Source organism: Leptidea sinapis, chromosome 26, assembly GCF_905404315.1.
Source record: "Leptidea sinapis chromosome 26, ilLepSina1.1, whole genome shotgun sequence".
NCBI classification, from domain to species: domain Eukaryota; kingdom Metazoa; phylum Arthropoda; class Insecta; order Lepidoptera; family Pieridae; genus Leptidea; species Leptidea sinapis.
The window spans coordinates 11,088,757-11,105,793 of record NC_066290.1 but is presented as its reverse complement, the minus strand read 5'-3'; the positions used below and the strand labels follow the sequence as shown (position 1 = coordinate 11,105,793).

Below are 17,037 nucleotides of genomic sequence, written 5' to 3'. Positions count from 1 at the left end.
TCGTAGTACCCTTTAGAATTCTTTAGGCAGTGCCAGGTTAAAACCGAGAGAAGACTGCCAAAACTACTAGTCGCCATTGTTGATCAGAAGTCTCAAAATTTCTACAGCAACGAGATCAAATGATGGCAAAAATGAGAAATAAGCTGTCCAAAAAAAATTCTTGCATTTTCATATTATGAGATGTAAATAAACTTTTTCCCTAACCTAATACTTCAACAAACAGGATATCATTTTAATTTATTTCCGCAACATGTCCGCCCGGACAAGCTATTCACAATAAAATATTAAACATCCAATTATTGTTACATATTTCATTAAAGTTTATCAATATGTCAGCTTATAAATCAATCAAATATATCAAATTAAGTTATTCGCACACCCTGGAGGAAAATCTACTAATTTATTTTGATTAATTATTGACACATAATATTATATTATTCTGTAAATTACCACTAACTATAGAAAATACATTTGAATGAAAGTATGTTAAACTGATACCCAATTAAAAAGCCCTGTGTGTCCCCGGGGCGTAAAAAGTGAATAGGGGTGTCTCACTGGCCCATATGACGTCAGCAAAAACAGGCCAGACTCGTCCTGATTAAGTACCACACTCGTACAGAACACCGGCTTGAAGTAGAGGCCTAGAGCTGCTATGTTTCGCATAGGTAAGTGTCGAGGACCGGAACCCATCCCCACCATCTCTGCACCAGAATATATCCGTGTTCTTAATCAAAGAGATTTTCCCCCAGGGGGGTACCGGCTTTGCGAGAGTCGGAGAATCCCTCCCCGAGTTTGTCCGAGGACAAACATCACGGCACACCGCCCCAAGCTGAAGGCTGGGGACCGAGCCAATGGCCTTGAGGAATCGAGCGGAGCTAGGTTACCTGTCTCGCACAAGATTGCCATAGTTTTAATTAAGAATTCGTAGCATTTTTAATTTATTACAAACATAATACATTTTTCTTTACAAAACTACTAAACTGTTGGGATACAATAAATTAATTTTCGAACAATTTTTATTTAGATTGAATGATTAGCATGGCTCAATTTCAGTTTTTATTTCTGCTTAGTTTAAAAGATTGAGAGCTACAAGGTACTTAAGTGATAATTAATAAATTAAATATTAAAGTTTTTTCAATTTATATTCACTCACATTAATTTGTGAAACTAAACATAATCTATAAATGCAGAAAATATATCATAATATATAAAGCACGCTAAGCTGTGCTAAATAACGAGAGTTTCTTGAAATCGCCGCCCAAAGTGTAACAACGATCGGCGATACGAAAAACGAACAGGTAACAAGAACTCGTTTACGTGCCAACCCTCCGAATTATGTATAAATAAAAGTGTTTTAACGTACATACATACGTCCACCACGAACCACTTTTAGTTATACTATTGCTATGTTATTGTAGATATGAAAATATTGGTATCGAAAAAATATTGCACACGACATGCGCGACCTACCTACATTAGAATTTTGTGTATGTACATTATTAGTATCATTATTAAATCCTATAAAAGTAACAATTGGTTAGAGTGAGAGAGGACGAGCCTGCCTACCGCTGCGGTATGCGTGAGAGAAAGGGAAGCCAGACAGACTGGCGCCGTAACGCGGTACGTTACAAAACGGTTTACCCTCCCATAAGAAGTTATCATTTCAAAACGGAATTTTACTTAGAACAAATTAAAAGTTAAGAACCTTGCGATTACAAAAGAAAATTAGCTTCGTTATGCATTTATTAACGTGTCATATCATTAATCTCTTCACCGGGCGCTCAGCTTATTGTCAGCAGTTGAGTAGCTTTGAATGAAAACTTGACAATAAGGTCGACAGCTCTCCAGAGCTGATCTAATCAAAGTGCCAATAAGACTTTTGAACCCTATCAATTATTCTATGTGAAATTAGAAGTGATGAAAACAAAATTTTTTGGGTTTTGTAAAATTAATGGAAATTTCTAGTAAGTTCAGGATCACATCGAACAGAGAAAAAATGTGTAAGCAGAATAAAAATAGTTAAAAGTAATTTCTAGTACAATTTAATTTCAAAGATGGAATGGAAGAGAATCATTTTGAAAATAGAACAGATCCGGGGATGGTACAAGCCGTAATAAGTGTGGCCTACGGCAGTTCTAGTTCAGACTCAGAAGGTGAAAAGGGAAAAGAAGAAGAAGTAGTGAAAAGTGGAAACTGATTAAGAAGAAAGAAAAAGATAGAAGAGAACTAGTGTTCGGTGAGGTGTGATCTGCTAAAGACACCGCCATCGACAAGAGGAACAGCGAACGCAAATAAAGACTCGTTCCTTTAAGCGGAGTTATTATTTCCTATCCCTGAACCACTCAATTTAAAAACAACTAACTAAATTACAACGAATTTTCACCTTAGATAATCGTTACATCTAGATAGACTGACAGCTGAGCACATGTCGAAAAAAATAGCGGCGAACTGTAAAGTAAAGCGTCTGCCGGGTCTGCTAGTATTCTATATAAGCTTAGGAATTCGAAAATAATATTCTTTTCTTAAAACTCCGATGCATAAATTACAAAGTTTTAATGAACACCACATTGTGCAAATGCTCCAGTTATTGTAAAAAATATTCTGCAACAATAATGTAGGGTATTTAACTTTTCAGGCCGAGCTAAATTAAAATGTAGGCTGAATTTTAAAAGCAGATATTGTGCCAATTATGTGCTATGTTGGTATTTTAATATCACTTCTATTATATTCGTTTTTGAACAGAAATATTGGGAGCAATTTTGAGGAGTATTCAGCGCACGGAGTGGATGGGCACTGTTCGAATTGAATTTTTATTAACAACGACAAGCTTTCTTATCTGTGATACCCTCACTTTATTAAGATGACGGCCTAGGCCAGGGCCTTTCAGCTAGTCTTTGTATATATATCAATCCTTTGTCCTGATGTTTGTTTCCAGTGAACTCCTAAACTAATGAACGGATTTTAATGGGGATTACTTCATGGAGTCCAGTTTAGTCTAACTTGAGAGATAGGATAGTTTTTATTTCGGTTAGGGACCTATAATTATTTATATTTTCAATATTTGTTTTGTAAGGACATATTTTCTATGAGAAAATTTATTGAAGCATGGCTTGACAGTTCTGCTGTGAAACAATTTCATTACAACTTCAGTAATTTTTTGTCCGGTCGTTACGACAGTTGCTCGCAGTGTGAATGCTTCCATTTGAAGCCGTGCCCCTATTGGTTGCCGGCGACCAGCAGTAGCTTGTGCGTCGCCACTTCGCGGCGAGTCGCCCAGTCGCTTGGGCGACCGCCGACCAAGTGCGTTAACACCTATTTAAACTGTAGTAAGTCACAGTCGCCAGCGACCGTGTCGCCGGCGACAAGTCGACACTGCGTAATAGCTCTAATAGTCATTACAACAAATGTAATATTTGAACTTCTACTTTTTTTACTTCGTAATTTGAAAAAAGATTTTATTTTATATGATTTTTTTTTATTTATGATGAATTGTCATAGTGGGTCTTGATGTCCATTCCGAAACTAAGTGATGTGGAATGGCGAAAAATACATAACGGAGTCTCGGTGCCGATTTCGAAGCAAATTTGTTTGCACAAGTCAATGTAAGAATAAGTAATTCTGCAATGTTTTCTATGGAAGAAGAAAACAAACGAGCCTACGGGTCACCTGTTGTAAAGTGATCACCGCCGCCCACATATCTCTTGCAACACCAGAAGAATAACAGGAGCGTTGCCGGTCTTAGTGATCTTACCCATGTCGTATCGCCCTCTCAAATACTGCACACGAAAGCTGATACAAAATAATAATTGTAATGTTTTGTCAACAGGTGCTCCCGGGGCTTTACGTGGGGAATTACAGGGATTCAAAGGATCCTCTTCAATTAGATAAATATAAGATAACGCATATATTGTCCATCCACGACGCAGCCAGAAGAATACACTCAGTAAGTATTCCAATATGCTTGCCATAAATACTGGATCAAAGAAAAAAATCTATTGCAAATCATATTTATTACTTTTATATTGTTTTAGTTTAATACATAAATATGAAACAATTTAAAATATAAACAGCTTATTCGAAATGGTCTCCATTGGCTGCAATACAGTCCTTTAAACGTTGAGGCCAGTAATCAATAAAAGCACGCACTCTTTCCATAGAAAAATTCTTCACTGCCAATCGTACGGATTCTTTTAGGGACTCCAAATTATCATGACGTTTAGAGCAAGTCGTAATCTCTAAAACTGACCATAAATCATAATCCAGCGGATTTAGATCGGGACTAGACGACAACCAGTCTTCAGCTTTGATGAAGTCCGAAACGTTCGTTTCTAACCAAGATTGCTTGGACTGAGCTTTATGACCCGGTGCCGAGTCTTGCTGGAAGGACCATTCTTAGTTATTGAACATGGTGTTGTTAAGGGGCTTTACTACTTTGCTTCTCAAGAACGGTATCTTGATAGATTTGTGCCGATATTTTGACACCTTTTTCACAAAAGTATGGCTCAGTCACTCCTTCATACCTAATACCCCACCAAACCATCACTGAAGTCGGATAGTGCCCACGTTGTACTCTGTCGACTAATTGGAAAGCTTAGTCATAGCTTGAGCATAAATACGGTCATTTTGTTTGTAAATATGTTGCTCAATTGTAAACATTTTCTCATCTGGAAACAAAGTTTTTCTGTGACCTCCGTTTTTGTACCCCTTCAGTAATTGTTTCGATATTACTACCCTATTCTTTTAAAATTATCAGTTAAAAAGTGACCAGTACGTCTCTTATAGGCTGCAAAACCTAAGTCATCTTTTAAAATACGCGACATTGTTTAGGTGCTATCCTCATCTACCGAGATTAAATCTTTTGCTTTCGACTGATGTGTTGTGTTGTGATGCTAATTATTATAATTATAATGATGAAAAATTAATGAAAGCATCTAAGTTAAGTACAAAGAGTATTTATTTTTCTGACAGAACTATTATAATTTATAGCGACACAGAACAACATAAACTACAGAACTACATATTAACAAGATAAGGCGAAGCGTAACAATGAAAAACTTCAAAAACAAAGCAGTGATAGCACGAAAACTGCAAGCCGTACTGACGCAACAGGGTGAGCGCGAAGGGTAAAAGGGAAATGAAAGGCGGCATTACATTCCAGCCAAATTCCTTTGGAATAATCTTAGATCATTTATAGTCTAATATGACAGCTGCGAAAAAGTCGAAACAAAATAGACTTTAGAACTAACCTCAATTTTGAGCAATTCACGCACAGTAACACAAAGTGTCACACAAATCGCGAGTGTAAGACGTAGCTTGTCACGCACACTAAACTAATATTCCTGGCCTGTTTTTATGGGTTGTCTAACAGCAAGAGACTCTATCTAGACGTATAAATTATTTAAGTCAGCCACTTATGTTTTTTTTTTTCTAATTTTTAGCACGTTTTTTAGAAATCAAATAATAATACAATAATCTTATGTTATTTCCCCAATAAAACAAAAACTTATCGTACAAAACAAAAACATTTTAATATAGACAATTAATTTCAAAATGTAAGAAACGTGCTAACCATAACGTGTATTTAACGTATTCTCAGATTCACAGAGTAGGGACCGGAATGTACTCGATAACTTTTTTTTTATATTAATTTACATTTACTCTTTTGACTGACTTGTGTAAGGCATTGACTATTTGACGTTTGAGTATGTTTGTTGCATCACTTTACATATTAAATTGTAATTGAAATGATTTGTAAAACGATGGAAATGTAAATCTTAGTTTAAAAGAGTGTCAATGAGTTTTTTTGCTACTTTTACTCATGTCTTTTAAAAGTGTCATTTCCTTGACCTACATGAATAAAGTGATTTTGATTTGATTTAACTAGCCGTTTTGTCAGGACGGCTTCTTAAACATTTTTTATGACAATAAGGGACGAGCAGGGTGTTCAACTGATGGTACTTGATACGCTCTACCTATTACAATGCAGTCCCGCTCATGATTCTTGAAAAACCCAAAAAATCTGAGCGGCACTACAACTGCGCTGGTCACATTCAGACACAAGATGTTTAGTCTCATTTGCCCAGTAATTTCACTAGCTGTGGCGCCCTTCAGACCGAAACACAGTAATGTTTACACATTTCTGCTTCACGGCAGAAATAGGCGCCGTTGTGGTGCCCATAATCTGCCGGCTTGCAAACGAGCCTCCCACTAGTAAATTTGATTTGATTTGGTAATTTTGATTTGATCAGTCGTTTTGTCAGGACGGCTCCTTAATCATCACATAAAACAGTTTTGTAAATGGACGATTCAATTACTGATATTATCTTTGTGATAATTGAAGCCCGCATTGATTACAAATCAATTTGTGTAGTGATCTGTTAACACAGCGGTAATAGCACTTACAGTGATTGAAGTTCCAAAGAGAATCAGTTGGAGGCTTTTAATTAAAATCGCATGAAACACAAACTCGTACAAAGCTGCATTGCTGCATGCAGACACAGCTTACAAAGAAAATATCTTTCACATTTCACATTCCAGTGTTAGATTTAGGTAATTATTCCTTTTTAGGTTATGCTGAAGGGGATGGTAATGTAAACGCACTCACAGTTTCCCTTTAATACTAATAATTATATTTAATACAATTTAGGCAGCGTTACCCCATAGAATTCACAATATACGTAATGTCCACTCGATTATTTCTTTTTTTTTGCGCCCAAAAAAAGGGAAAGGGCTACCCTCCGGGATAACCACGGGAGAGAGGTGGTGAATGCCATGCATACCAACGCAGCCTAAGTCTGCGTTGGTTATGTGGGACTCAAGTAAAAACCTAGGTGCCTACCTACTAAACACCACTTGAGGTTGGCTTTGGGCAAGTGCCCTCTAAGCCTTCATCGAAGGCGACCTTCTCTTGGGGAGATAGAGGCGCAAGCGGCACTCCCTACGGAGTATCCGCTGGGATAATGGAGTGTCCGCTGGGATCCTCTCGAACTGAGCGCTCTGGCTTATATAGGGCACGACCGTCTACCGTGATGATGCTACCAACTGTCAGTTGGCACTACTGTAGTGCCAACTAACTTACACGAATCAAGTTAACTAAAGCTCTAAATATTATATGCTATTATAGTTATTTCTAATTATAGCGATAATTATATGAAATAGTATTAAAATATTAACAGTACTTGAATATAAGTATTAATTGGGATATCTTATGACAGTTCATGACATTGGTAGCGCTTGTTAACACATCAAGCTGACATGTTTATGTTTGACAGAGGTTGGTTTTGACGAGTACTGCAATTGAATAATATCTCAAAAATTTATTAATTCATTCGCGTCAGTTTACGGTAATGTTTCTTTTTCTAAAAATTTTTAACGTGTTATGATTTTAACCGAGATAATTTATGCATGACAGCAAGAGGCTAGATATGTATGTAACTTTGTTTTAGTGTACGTGCGTTGCTGAAAATAAGGGTTAGCTGCTCGTTGCAATTTTTTTCGACGGGTTCACAACTGTTTATCTAGAATAGTCATAAGACGGCATCGTGACTCTCCTATTTCTAAATGCCCTAAGTCGTCTCTTACGTTACCCTTTTGCCTGCTCAGGAGAGGCAAGGCTTACCAGTGGGAGGCTCCTTTGCACAGTATGCCGGCTAGTTTGTGGGTACCACAACGGCGCCTATTTCTGCCGTGAAGCAGTAATGTTTAAACATTATTGTGTTTCGGTCTGAAGGGCGCCGGCCGTAGCTAGTAAAATTACTGGGCAAATGAAACAATCTTACGTCTCAAGGTGACGAGCGCAATTATTGTAGTGCCGCTTCGAATTTTTGGGTTTTTCAAGAATCCTGAGCGGCACTGCATTGTAATGGGCAGGGCGTATCAATTACCGTCAGCTGAACGTCCTGCCCGTCTTGTCCTTTATTTTCATAAAAAAAAATCACTAAGATGTTTCACAACACGATCTCAGAAAGACTGTTTATTTATTTATTTATTTATTGCTCCAACAGGGTGAACACCAATACAATTCCTTAAGAACTAACACAGATATAACAATTTAAGTGACACCCCAATTATAGGTGCAAATCGAGAACAATTAACAAACGAATACAAACAGAGTTTTAGCAAAATTAATAAGCAATAAATATTAAAAAAAAATAGTATTTCAAAATTTTAAATTGATTAAAACTCTGAGAAATTAAACTTAAATTAAAATAAATTAAATTCGTCCTATGGAAAAAGAGCTCATCAAATAAATCATTGTTAATGCATTAGAACTAAAACGATTACAATTGCAAAATTAGACATATTACACATATTAGCGAAAGCTAGTACATAACAGAGTGTGAGGACATAACGGAGTGCTGTATTTTTCTTTTGTAGTTATGAAGGTGATCAGAGAAGATATCAATAGCTTGGCCACCCTTAATATAATAATCATATCCATTAACAGTGCAGATATGAACAGCGTTGTAAGTACTTGTAATTCTGTTCAAAGGAGAATTGAGGCCCAGATTAGACCGTGCTGGACTCATTATAAATGGGGTGTATTTCTTGGACCTGTGCAGTCTTCTTGGAACAAAAATGTTTAATTTTGAAATTAGGTAAGGACTGTCGATTGTGCTGTTGACCAGTTTATACAAAAATACAGCATCATGCATTTTTCTGCGGTTATTTAACGAAACTAAACCGAAGCATCGCAAACGATCTTTATAGTTTGGGAGTTTCTTGGCCATATTATACGAATAAGATAGGTGCCACAAAAATCTCTTTTGTACACTCTCCAAGCGCTTATTGATACAGTTTGGCTGAAGTCTACGCTCCTTTTTAAAATTTTAAATTCCTGAGCACAGGCGTTTATGTGGGTTCTTCTATTACATCAGTATTTCCTTCTACAACTCATTGGGGAATGTACGTATATTTTAATATTTTCCAATGCAAATTTTCTATTTCTTCACAAGAAAAATCCACATAATATACAATATACATCCCTTTCTTGATAACCGTAACAATGCAAATGGCTTAGCCATTCTCACAAATATTATTACAAATCCCATTACTTATTTCGGACATTATAACCTCAAAGTTCAAACATAATATGAACACAGAATCATGAAACATTAGACGGCTCAGGTTGCCCTGTATGCCTTCATTAAGTCGCGTGAAACTAGCGAAGGCTTTATTATTTAATCACGCCAACCGCCCGCCGACAGATTACGTGACTGTGGCTTTTGGAATATTCTAGTACCCGAGTGTCACACGTGCCACTCTGTCATATAAAATGGTTTTTGAACTGTTTAATTTAAATACACGTAATTTTTTAAATTTATTAACGTCTTTTAAATATTACTGCTTTCAAGAAATATTGTGATTTGAATTAATTTAATTCAAGAAGAAAGAATAAACTGTACGTCCTGTTTAATGAGTTAGTTAGAGTTAAGGGCTACTTCATAGGTCTTGGTATTCATTTTTACAATAAAATAGCAAATAGTATACTAGGCCACACTGAGTACAAACTCAAGAAATATTTTAAAGCTTCTTTGACAAAGAAGGCTTACTATAGTAAAGTAGATTATATACGGGATAGGATAATGGTGCATGGTTCCGCGCAGGCCACATAAAATTGTATAGTTACTAATTAGTTACATGACTTAAAAGATAGGCTGGAAATTTCTTAGCAGTTCTTCTCCCCATTTCAAAGCCCCTTTGCGAACTGTTGTAGCTTCTAGACGTTTGCCAAGTGTTGTTACAATATGTTTTTGTCACTCCTATGGTAAAAAAATATATTTCTATGTGACCATAAGTATTTTCAGTTAAACATGAAAGAAAGGGGCATAAAATTTGTCTCCAATGCTTTAAGTAAAACTATAAACACTTAGGTTTAAAAAAATTGAATTCTGCAGTAAGTCTTTAATATGGTGGTGGAGTACACCAGTGTAGAGATTCTTTGAATAGGAGCTGGGATATAACGGCGAATTTATTTACCGTGCAGCAATAATGTGCAATCATTACTGTGTTTTGTTTTGAAGCAAGCCATAGCTGAAATTACTGGGCTAAAGAGACTTTGAGTAGCGAATTGTAATAGGCTACATAATTTAACGGTCACATAAGGCCTAGGACGGTTTGGCAACCTCGCCTTCTGTAGTTCCATGTGACAAAATGAAAATATCCAACAAAGTTTCTGTGCGAGAACATAAGACTAGCAGACAATTATGCAATTCAATTAATATGCATGTCGCTTAAGAACTTTTGCTTTAAGCTATAAAATATTCACTTTCAGCGCCACCAATAGTCTTTTACGATCGCAACTGCCTTTGGGGTTGCAGAAGTAATTTCGCAGCGTACACACTTTTTGTAAAGCTATCTACAACTTTTATATAAAAAGTAGTATACAGCCCTTTAGGCAACCTGAAAAGATTGATGGAGGTGAAAAGATTGATGATGCTGAAAGGAACGCTTTAGGCTACGTCGCGGGTCATTGCCTATGTCATGTTATTCTATTGATACTACATATTAGGTTAAGGAAAAAGATTTTTCGAATTTTATATTCTTTTTTGAACTTTGATTTACATTTTCTAACAGTATGCATATAGCTTTAGAAAAAACCTCCGTATTGATTTTAAATAGTGTGAAGTCAGCATTGTCGAAGTCACAATCGTTGACTTGCTGGTGATCACTCATAATTGGTTCATCGAAAGAAAACTGCTCGAGTATTTGGTCACTTTTGTATATAGGTACAAAGGGCAGCGTAACGACGTCCCAGAGAGGTCCGTGCCGACAGCTCGAGCACAAATACATCGAGTGTCGTACTCTATGGAGTTTCGACAGTGCGGCCGTATTAATAGGGCTCGGTGCACGTGGATGTTTTATGAACTAATTTTAAGTAAAATAATTAAACATGACTTTTACCATCTGGTAGTGAATATGATCCAGTTGCTTTTGAAATTTTCTGATAAATCCTCTCTCGATTGTACTTTGACACTGCCCAAGACGTCCGAAGAGACCGAAGAGAGGTGAAAATGTGAAGGTGCAATTTCAGGGCTATACGGCGGATGCATTTACCTCCCAGCCAAACTCTTGCTGAGTAGCTATCAATGTTTTGTCTAGCTTTAGCGTAATTAATGGCCATAAAGGCCTTTTCTCTTGATAAATTCTGGCCGCTTTCTTTCAATTTCTATCTCATAAGTTGTTGCCAGTAGAAATCTGACTCAATAGTTCTGCCCGATGGCTCACCATACACACAGCATCACCTTATTGCGAGCCAACGCGGATTTCGCCAGTCTGTGTATCCTGACATTGACCCCGACCTTTTTTGCGATACTTATTTTTTCTTTTTGTTATATTATTTGAAAAATGTATCGAATTTCTTCAATAGATTCACTCATTTTGACAGAAAGACAAGCGAATGATAATAACCTGGTAGCATGTCACTAATTTCATTTCATTAATCAAAATCAGCGAGATACAAATAGTACAGCTAAAGAGATTTGTGTATAGAAGTTTATACATGTCATATTATTATGCGAAAAGACTTTTGCCCGACCTATTATTCTCGGAAAGTAACTTGATATTGATGTAACAACTGAACCGAAACTGCGTCATTCGTTTCGTTCAAATATGCGGCAGAAAAGTTGCGAGTACATTCATTATCCGAGGTTCAGTGGGCAGAAAAAGAAATATACGAAATGTACAGATACCTATTCTATCATTCCAATATTCTTCACTTGTATTTTAGTAGCTTAGTAGTTTTCATTGTTCGGCTGCTATGTGTTTGACGGGATAGGATAGGTACTGACCAGTCTCAATTTACGGCCGTTCCCAATATTCAGTATATCTCTTACTTGAGATATACACTCAGCGGCACAATTAACCGCCCACCTTGATATCTTACGATTTTGGTTAAAAAAAAAATTGTGGCCTTACTTGTGAATGTTATTTTATAACGTAGGTATATTGAAGTAAAATGAAAGATAATATTGTTTTTAATTATTACGTTTATTTATAAAAAAGTCTGAAAAACACTTTGACCGTAAATTAACAAATGTGATGAGGTGGCTTAAAAATAAAAATCTGCTGAATAAATGAATTCTAATAGTGCGTATTTCCACCTCTACCAAACGGTTTGGCATGCTGTCGATGACATCTTGATCTGTTGTTGTGGAATGTTCTGCCACTCCTCAATCACTTTTTTTTAATTCATCTATGGTGGTTGGAGCTGGTATGCGGCTTCGAACACGTCTTTTTAAATTGTCCCATATGTGTTCAATAGGATTTAAATCTGGGCTCCGGGATGGCCAGGATGTTAATTTTCGAATGCCGACGGTATCCAGGTACGCGGTAACAACTTTAGCAACGTGGGTGCGAGCGTTGTCCTGCATTAATAAAAAATCTTCACCAATAAATGGAGCAAATGGCATTACATGAGGTTCCAACACTTCTGTTACATACCTCTGAGCATTTATTCCACCTCTTTCGAAGATAACCAACTCGGTGCGTGATTCGTAAGTAATGCCGCCCCATATCATGATAGAGCCACCTTGGTAACCTACTGTTTCCACAACAGTACATGGTGCAAATGGTCAGGACCGTGCAAGCATATTCTTGTCTCGTCAGTAAACATAACAAAAACGAAGTCTTTCCCTCCGGTGGCCTACGAGCAAATGTGGCACTCGAGATGGTCGAAAAGCTCCAAGGGCATTCTCTCCTGGTCTTCTTCTCACTGTTCTTTCACTCACTTGAACATTGCGAACCTCACGAAGTTGGTTTCGTGCCTCAACAGCTGTAGTGAACCGATTTCTTAGAACATTGGTCAGAAGAAATCGGTCGTCACGAGCCGAGGTGCATCTTTTTCGGCCCTGTCCTAGTCTTCGCTCATAAGAGCCAGTTTCCCGAAACCGTTTCACTGCATCCCTTAATGTGGTACGTGCGACACCAAGCTTCCGCGCCACGTAACGCTGACTAAACCCTTCGTCGATAAGAGCGACGGCTCTCGCCACTGAATTAGCATCAAATGGCATGTTTGTGATGTCCAAACACTAGTTTTAAGTTACGAAACCAAAACAAACTCAAATTGTTTACTTTTAAAGGCATAAAAGGCATTTATTTTCTCAAAATTGATTCCTTTAGAATTCTTTTTGATGTCATTTCTTATACTACTAGATACTACTACCGCTTCGGAAACAAATGGCGCTCTGAGAGAGAAGAAGCGGCGCAAGAAACTCTCCCAGCATTCTTTTTTTTTGCGCTCTTTTCAATAAAAATATACAATATTGTACAGTTGCTATAAAATAATCACAATCTAGTCCCAGGCTGTCCGATCATTTAGATATTCAGCAGTGGAGTAATAGGATTTACGACAGAGCCATTTTTTTATAAAACATTTAAATTTATTTATAGACAATGCCTGAACAGTGGCTGGGACTTTATTGTAGAAGTGTATACATTTACCCTTAAAGCTATTATGTATCTTATGAAGCCTACTAGAATTAGTTACAAGCAATCCCTTATTTCTAGTGTTATAATAATGAAAATCACTATTAAGAGCAAAAAGGTGACGATTTTTGTGAACATATATTAAATTTTCATAAATGTACTGACAATAAACAGTCATAATATTTATTTCTTTAAATTTTTTTTTGAGAGACTGTCTATAACCAAGCTGATATATAGCACGAACAGCTCTCTTTTGCAGAGCAAACACTATATCAATGTCAGCAGCATGACCCCATAGTAATATACCGTACGTCATGATGCTGTGAAAATAACTAAAGTACACTAATCTAGCGGTCGCAACATTCGTGTACTCTCTAATCTTTCTAACTGCATATGCCGCAGAGCTGAGTCTATCTGCTAGATGGGTAATATGTGGACCCCACTGAAGCTTTAAGCTTTAATGCCACTGAAGCAATGTAAGCAGTATGGCAACGATAACGATAATGAGACGAAGTTCGATATTTATCCTATTCATAACTTATGCGTTAAAAACAAAGTTAAGTGGGTAGTTTGTAATTTTTTCGTCACTACATTTCTTTCACACTTGACATATTTATGCCCAATAACTTACAACTGCGATAACATCAAAATTTGCCACTTTAAAAGGGTGGGCGGTTAATTGTGCCGCTGAGTGTAGATCGTAACTATTGTAGAGTTTTCTGTCCCAATAAATTTATCGACGGTAACTTAACTTATCCGTACACGCTGTCTGTCAATGGGACGACGTAAAGCTTACCAGCGATAGAAGTTTGTATGGAAATTGCAATTCACGCGTCCCAATATAAGGCGATAAGAATGACTTATTGGATGAATATTGGGATAGCTTCATATTATTGACAGCTAATTACGGACAGTAGAAGGTAGTAATTTATCTCTATCTGTAGATATTATATTAGGAACCGCCGTTAGATACAAATTGTATGAAAGATCTTAGAGCGCTTTCGCACAACGTCCGATCATAGTCTGATCCGTACCCGTCAAAATATAGATCTACAAATCTCGGACCAAATTCGGATATTGCTTACTAGTCCGATCTCTAATCCAATTCCAAGCAATTCAAGCGTCTTTTTTTGGCATACGGCATTCACGCGAAGCCACGCCAGAGCATTCACGTCGTTGATCATGAATCCTTTCAATACGCGTCAACTACTGGCAATGCAATTTACGTACGAAGGAGCAAAACAAGTAAAGAATTATGGGTGCACTATCACCACGCAGTGTTAGGCCAATACGACAGGCAATTTTATAATTACTACCGAATGAGTGCGTCAACTTTCGATTTTATTTTACATCACATAAAAGATAATATGTTTCAACAAGATACAAAATTTAAACAATGTATACCGTGAGAAGATATGCTTGCAGTCACATTAAGGTAAGTAAAACTCAGTTCTTAATCAGACAATATTTATTATTGTTTACCTATAAGTACTTGTGAAGGTAGATCAACACTACACATCTCTGTAATTCGGATTCGGATCGGACGCCGTGCGCGAGCGTTCATACAAATAATACTATGGCTAATGCGATGAGTCAATAATCTTCTCCGGAACAGAGATTAACCATAGAAATAGTTCTAAGACTAATTCGGACCGTGATTTTACGGATACGGATCGGACTCTGATCAGACGTAGTGCGAAAGCACTCTTACAATGTTTTTTATGTCAAAAAGAGGGCACATTACTCTCTGTGTTCCATTTGTAAAATAATAGATGCAAGAATCGTCGCGTCGTGTGTTCAAGTGGGTTTCCAAGGTGCGCATGCTAACTTCCTTGCTAACGCCGTTCGTATTCATTTGATGCAGCTGTTAGTATATTCAATGCTAAATAACGTCTGCCCGATATTATTTCGATATTTATTCATAAATTTTAAATTAAATACTTGCTTAGGAAACACATCTCACAAACCAAAAGACTAGTGAATGACTTAACTACTATCGGAACAGTATTTCTCGACAGCATGTCAAATAAGTTACTTATTTAAGATTTCGATAGGTTTGTTTTTTCGACTAATACTACCGAAATAAGTTCTCGAGGCGACCGCCAGACGCGCTGTATAATTTTCCATACAATTTTTTTACGCAATCGTTAGCGAGTAGGATCACTGTAAACTCATGGTGGAGGTACAGAATCGAGAGTTGAACAAGACATACTGAGATTTTCGGTCGATGCGTCACTCGAACGGTTAGCTCAATTGGTAAGCGCGCTCAGACGGAACCCGAAAGGCGTGGGTTCGAATCCCGCGTCGTCTATAAATTTTAATACAAATTACAAAGTCGTCCTTCATCACAAAACAGTGACCTCAGATTCTGCTAAATTTGTTAGTCTTAATGATTGAATTGTTACAGGTAGCTCCTTTCTCGCCTCTTCACCTTTTCGATATAAAAGTCATGTAAAAAAGTGGTGTACAACATTATATGCTTAAATGTCATTCTCGTGAATCGGGCGCTACTTAATGTGGTGGTAGGATGATCCTGTAGCCAGAAACTCTGCTTCATGGTTTTAAAATTAAATGTTTTATATTTTTTATAATTGCTAATAAAATGGTCGCTTAATTCCTTTATTTATTTATTTGCGGTGTGTGTGGATTAATGCATCTACTGTACCATGCGCTACTATTATTGTTGATACAGTAGTAGTCGGCCATGACTGTACCTCAATAGCTCTTGTTTTTACATATTAATTTACATATTTTTTTTACTTACTCGTGTAAGGCGTTGAGTATTTGACGTTTGAGTATTTTTGTTTTATCACTTTACATATATTATAACAGAAAATTTGGGGGTTTGATAACTACCACGCGTGAGTCGAGTTCGGAAATTCAGTGATCATTTTTTATGAGCTTTGTCTACCGTAGCCTATTGTTATTTTGATTACAGGAGTTTACCTTTCACTCATTGGTGGTGGATTGTTTTTATTTTGGTAAGATTAAGTACTTAGTCATTAACAATTAACATAGTCATCCCTTTTACATTATACTAACCGCTTAATAATGGAGATTTCTCCCCCGGAACCTCCGGACCCTCCGGATATTTCCGCACTCGCCGGGTCAAAACGGCGTATACATACAAGCAGCTCAGAAGAAAACGCTGCAAAAAAACAATAACTGATACGGATCTGGCTTCAGCGTCCATTCAGAATGTATTTTGTGACCCAAGTTTAGTTATTGGTTTTAAACAATATACGGATTTTGATAAAGGTCCATTTATTATCCATGTTTCTCGTATCGAGGAAGACCCTACCTCAGGCCAAGCTATAAAGCCCATCAAATTCGGTCAACTACTGCATAGGCATAAAATTCCAAATATTTGCTCTGACGGCATAAAAAAGATCGGTAGGAATAAAATTGCTGTTACATTCAAATCGTCTGGTGATGCAAACAAATTTTTAGATAACCCTGTATTATCTGCCAATAAATATACAGCAACAATCCCAAATTTCAACATAACCAAGATGGGTATAGTCCGCCGGGTTCCTGTGGACTTATCTATGAACGAGTTTGTGGAGTCTGTCAGTCTTCCCACTGGTTGTGGTAAAATTTTAAAGGCTCGCA

The 17,037-nt window shown here is 37.0% G+C and overlaps 1 protein-coding gene across 1 annotated transcript in view; it reads left to right on the top strand.

Annotated features, from left to right (window-relative positions):
• LOC126972477 (dual specificity protein phosphatase 22-like) overlaps window positions 1–17,037 on the top strand; it is a 61,618-nt gene that overhangs the window by 5,323 nt on the left and 39,258 nt on the right. Inside the window, exon 2 of the mRNA XM_050819274.1 lies at window positions 3,827–3,943. Within this exon, the coding sequence (XP_050675231.1) occupies window positions 3,827–3,943 (117 nt within the window). The remainder of the gene's footprint in view (window positions 1–3,826; window positions 3,944–17,037) is intronic.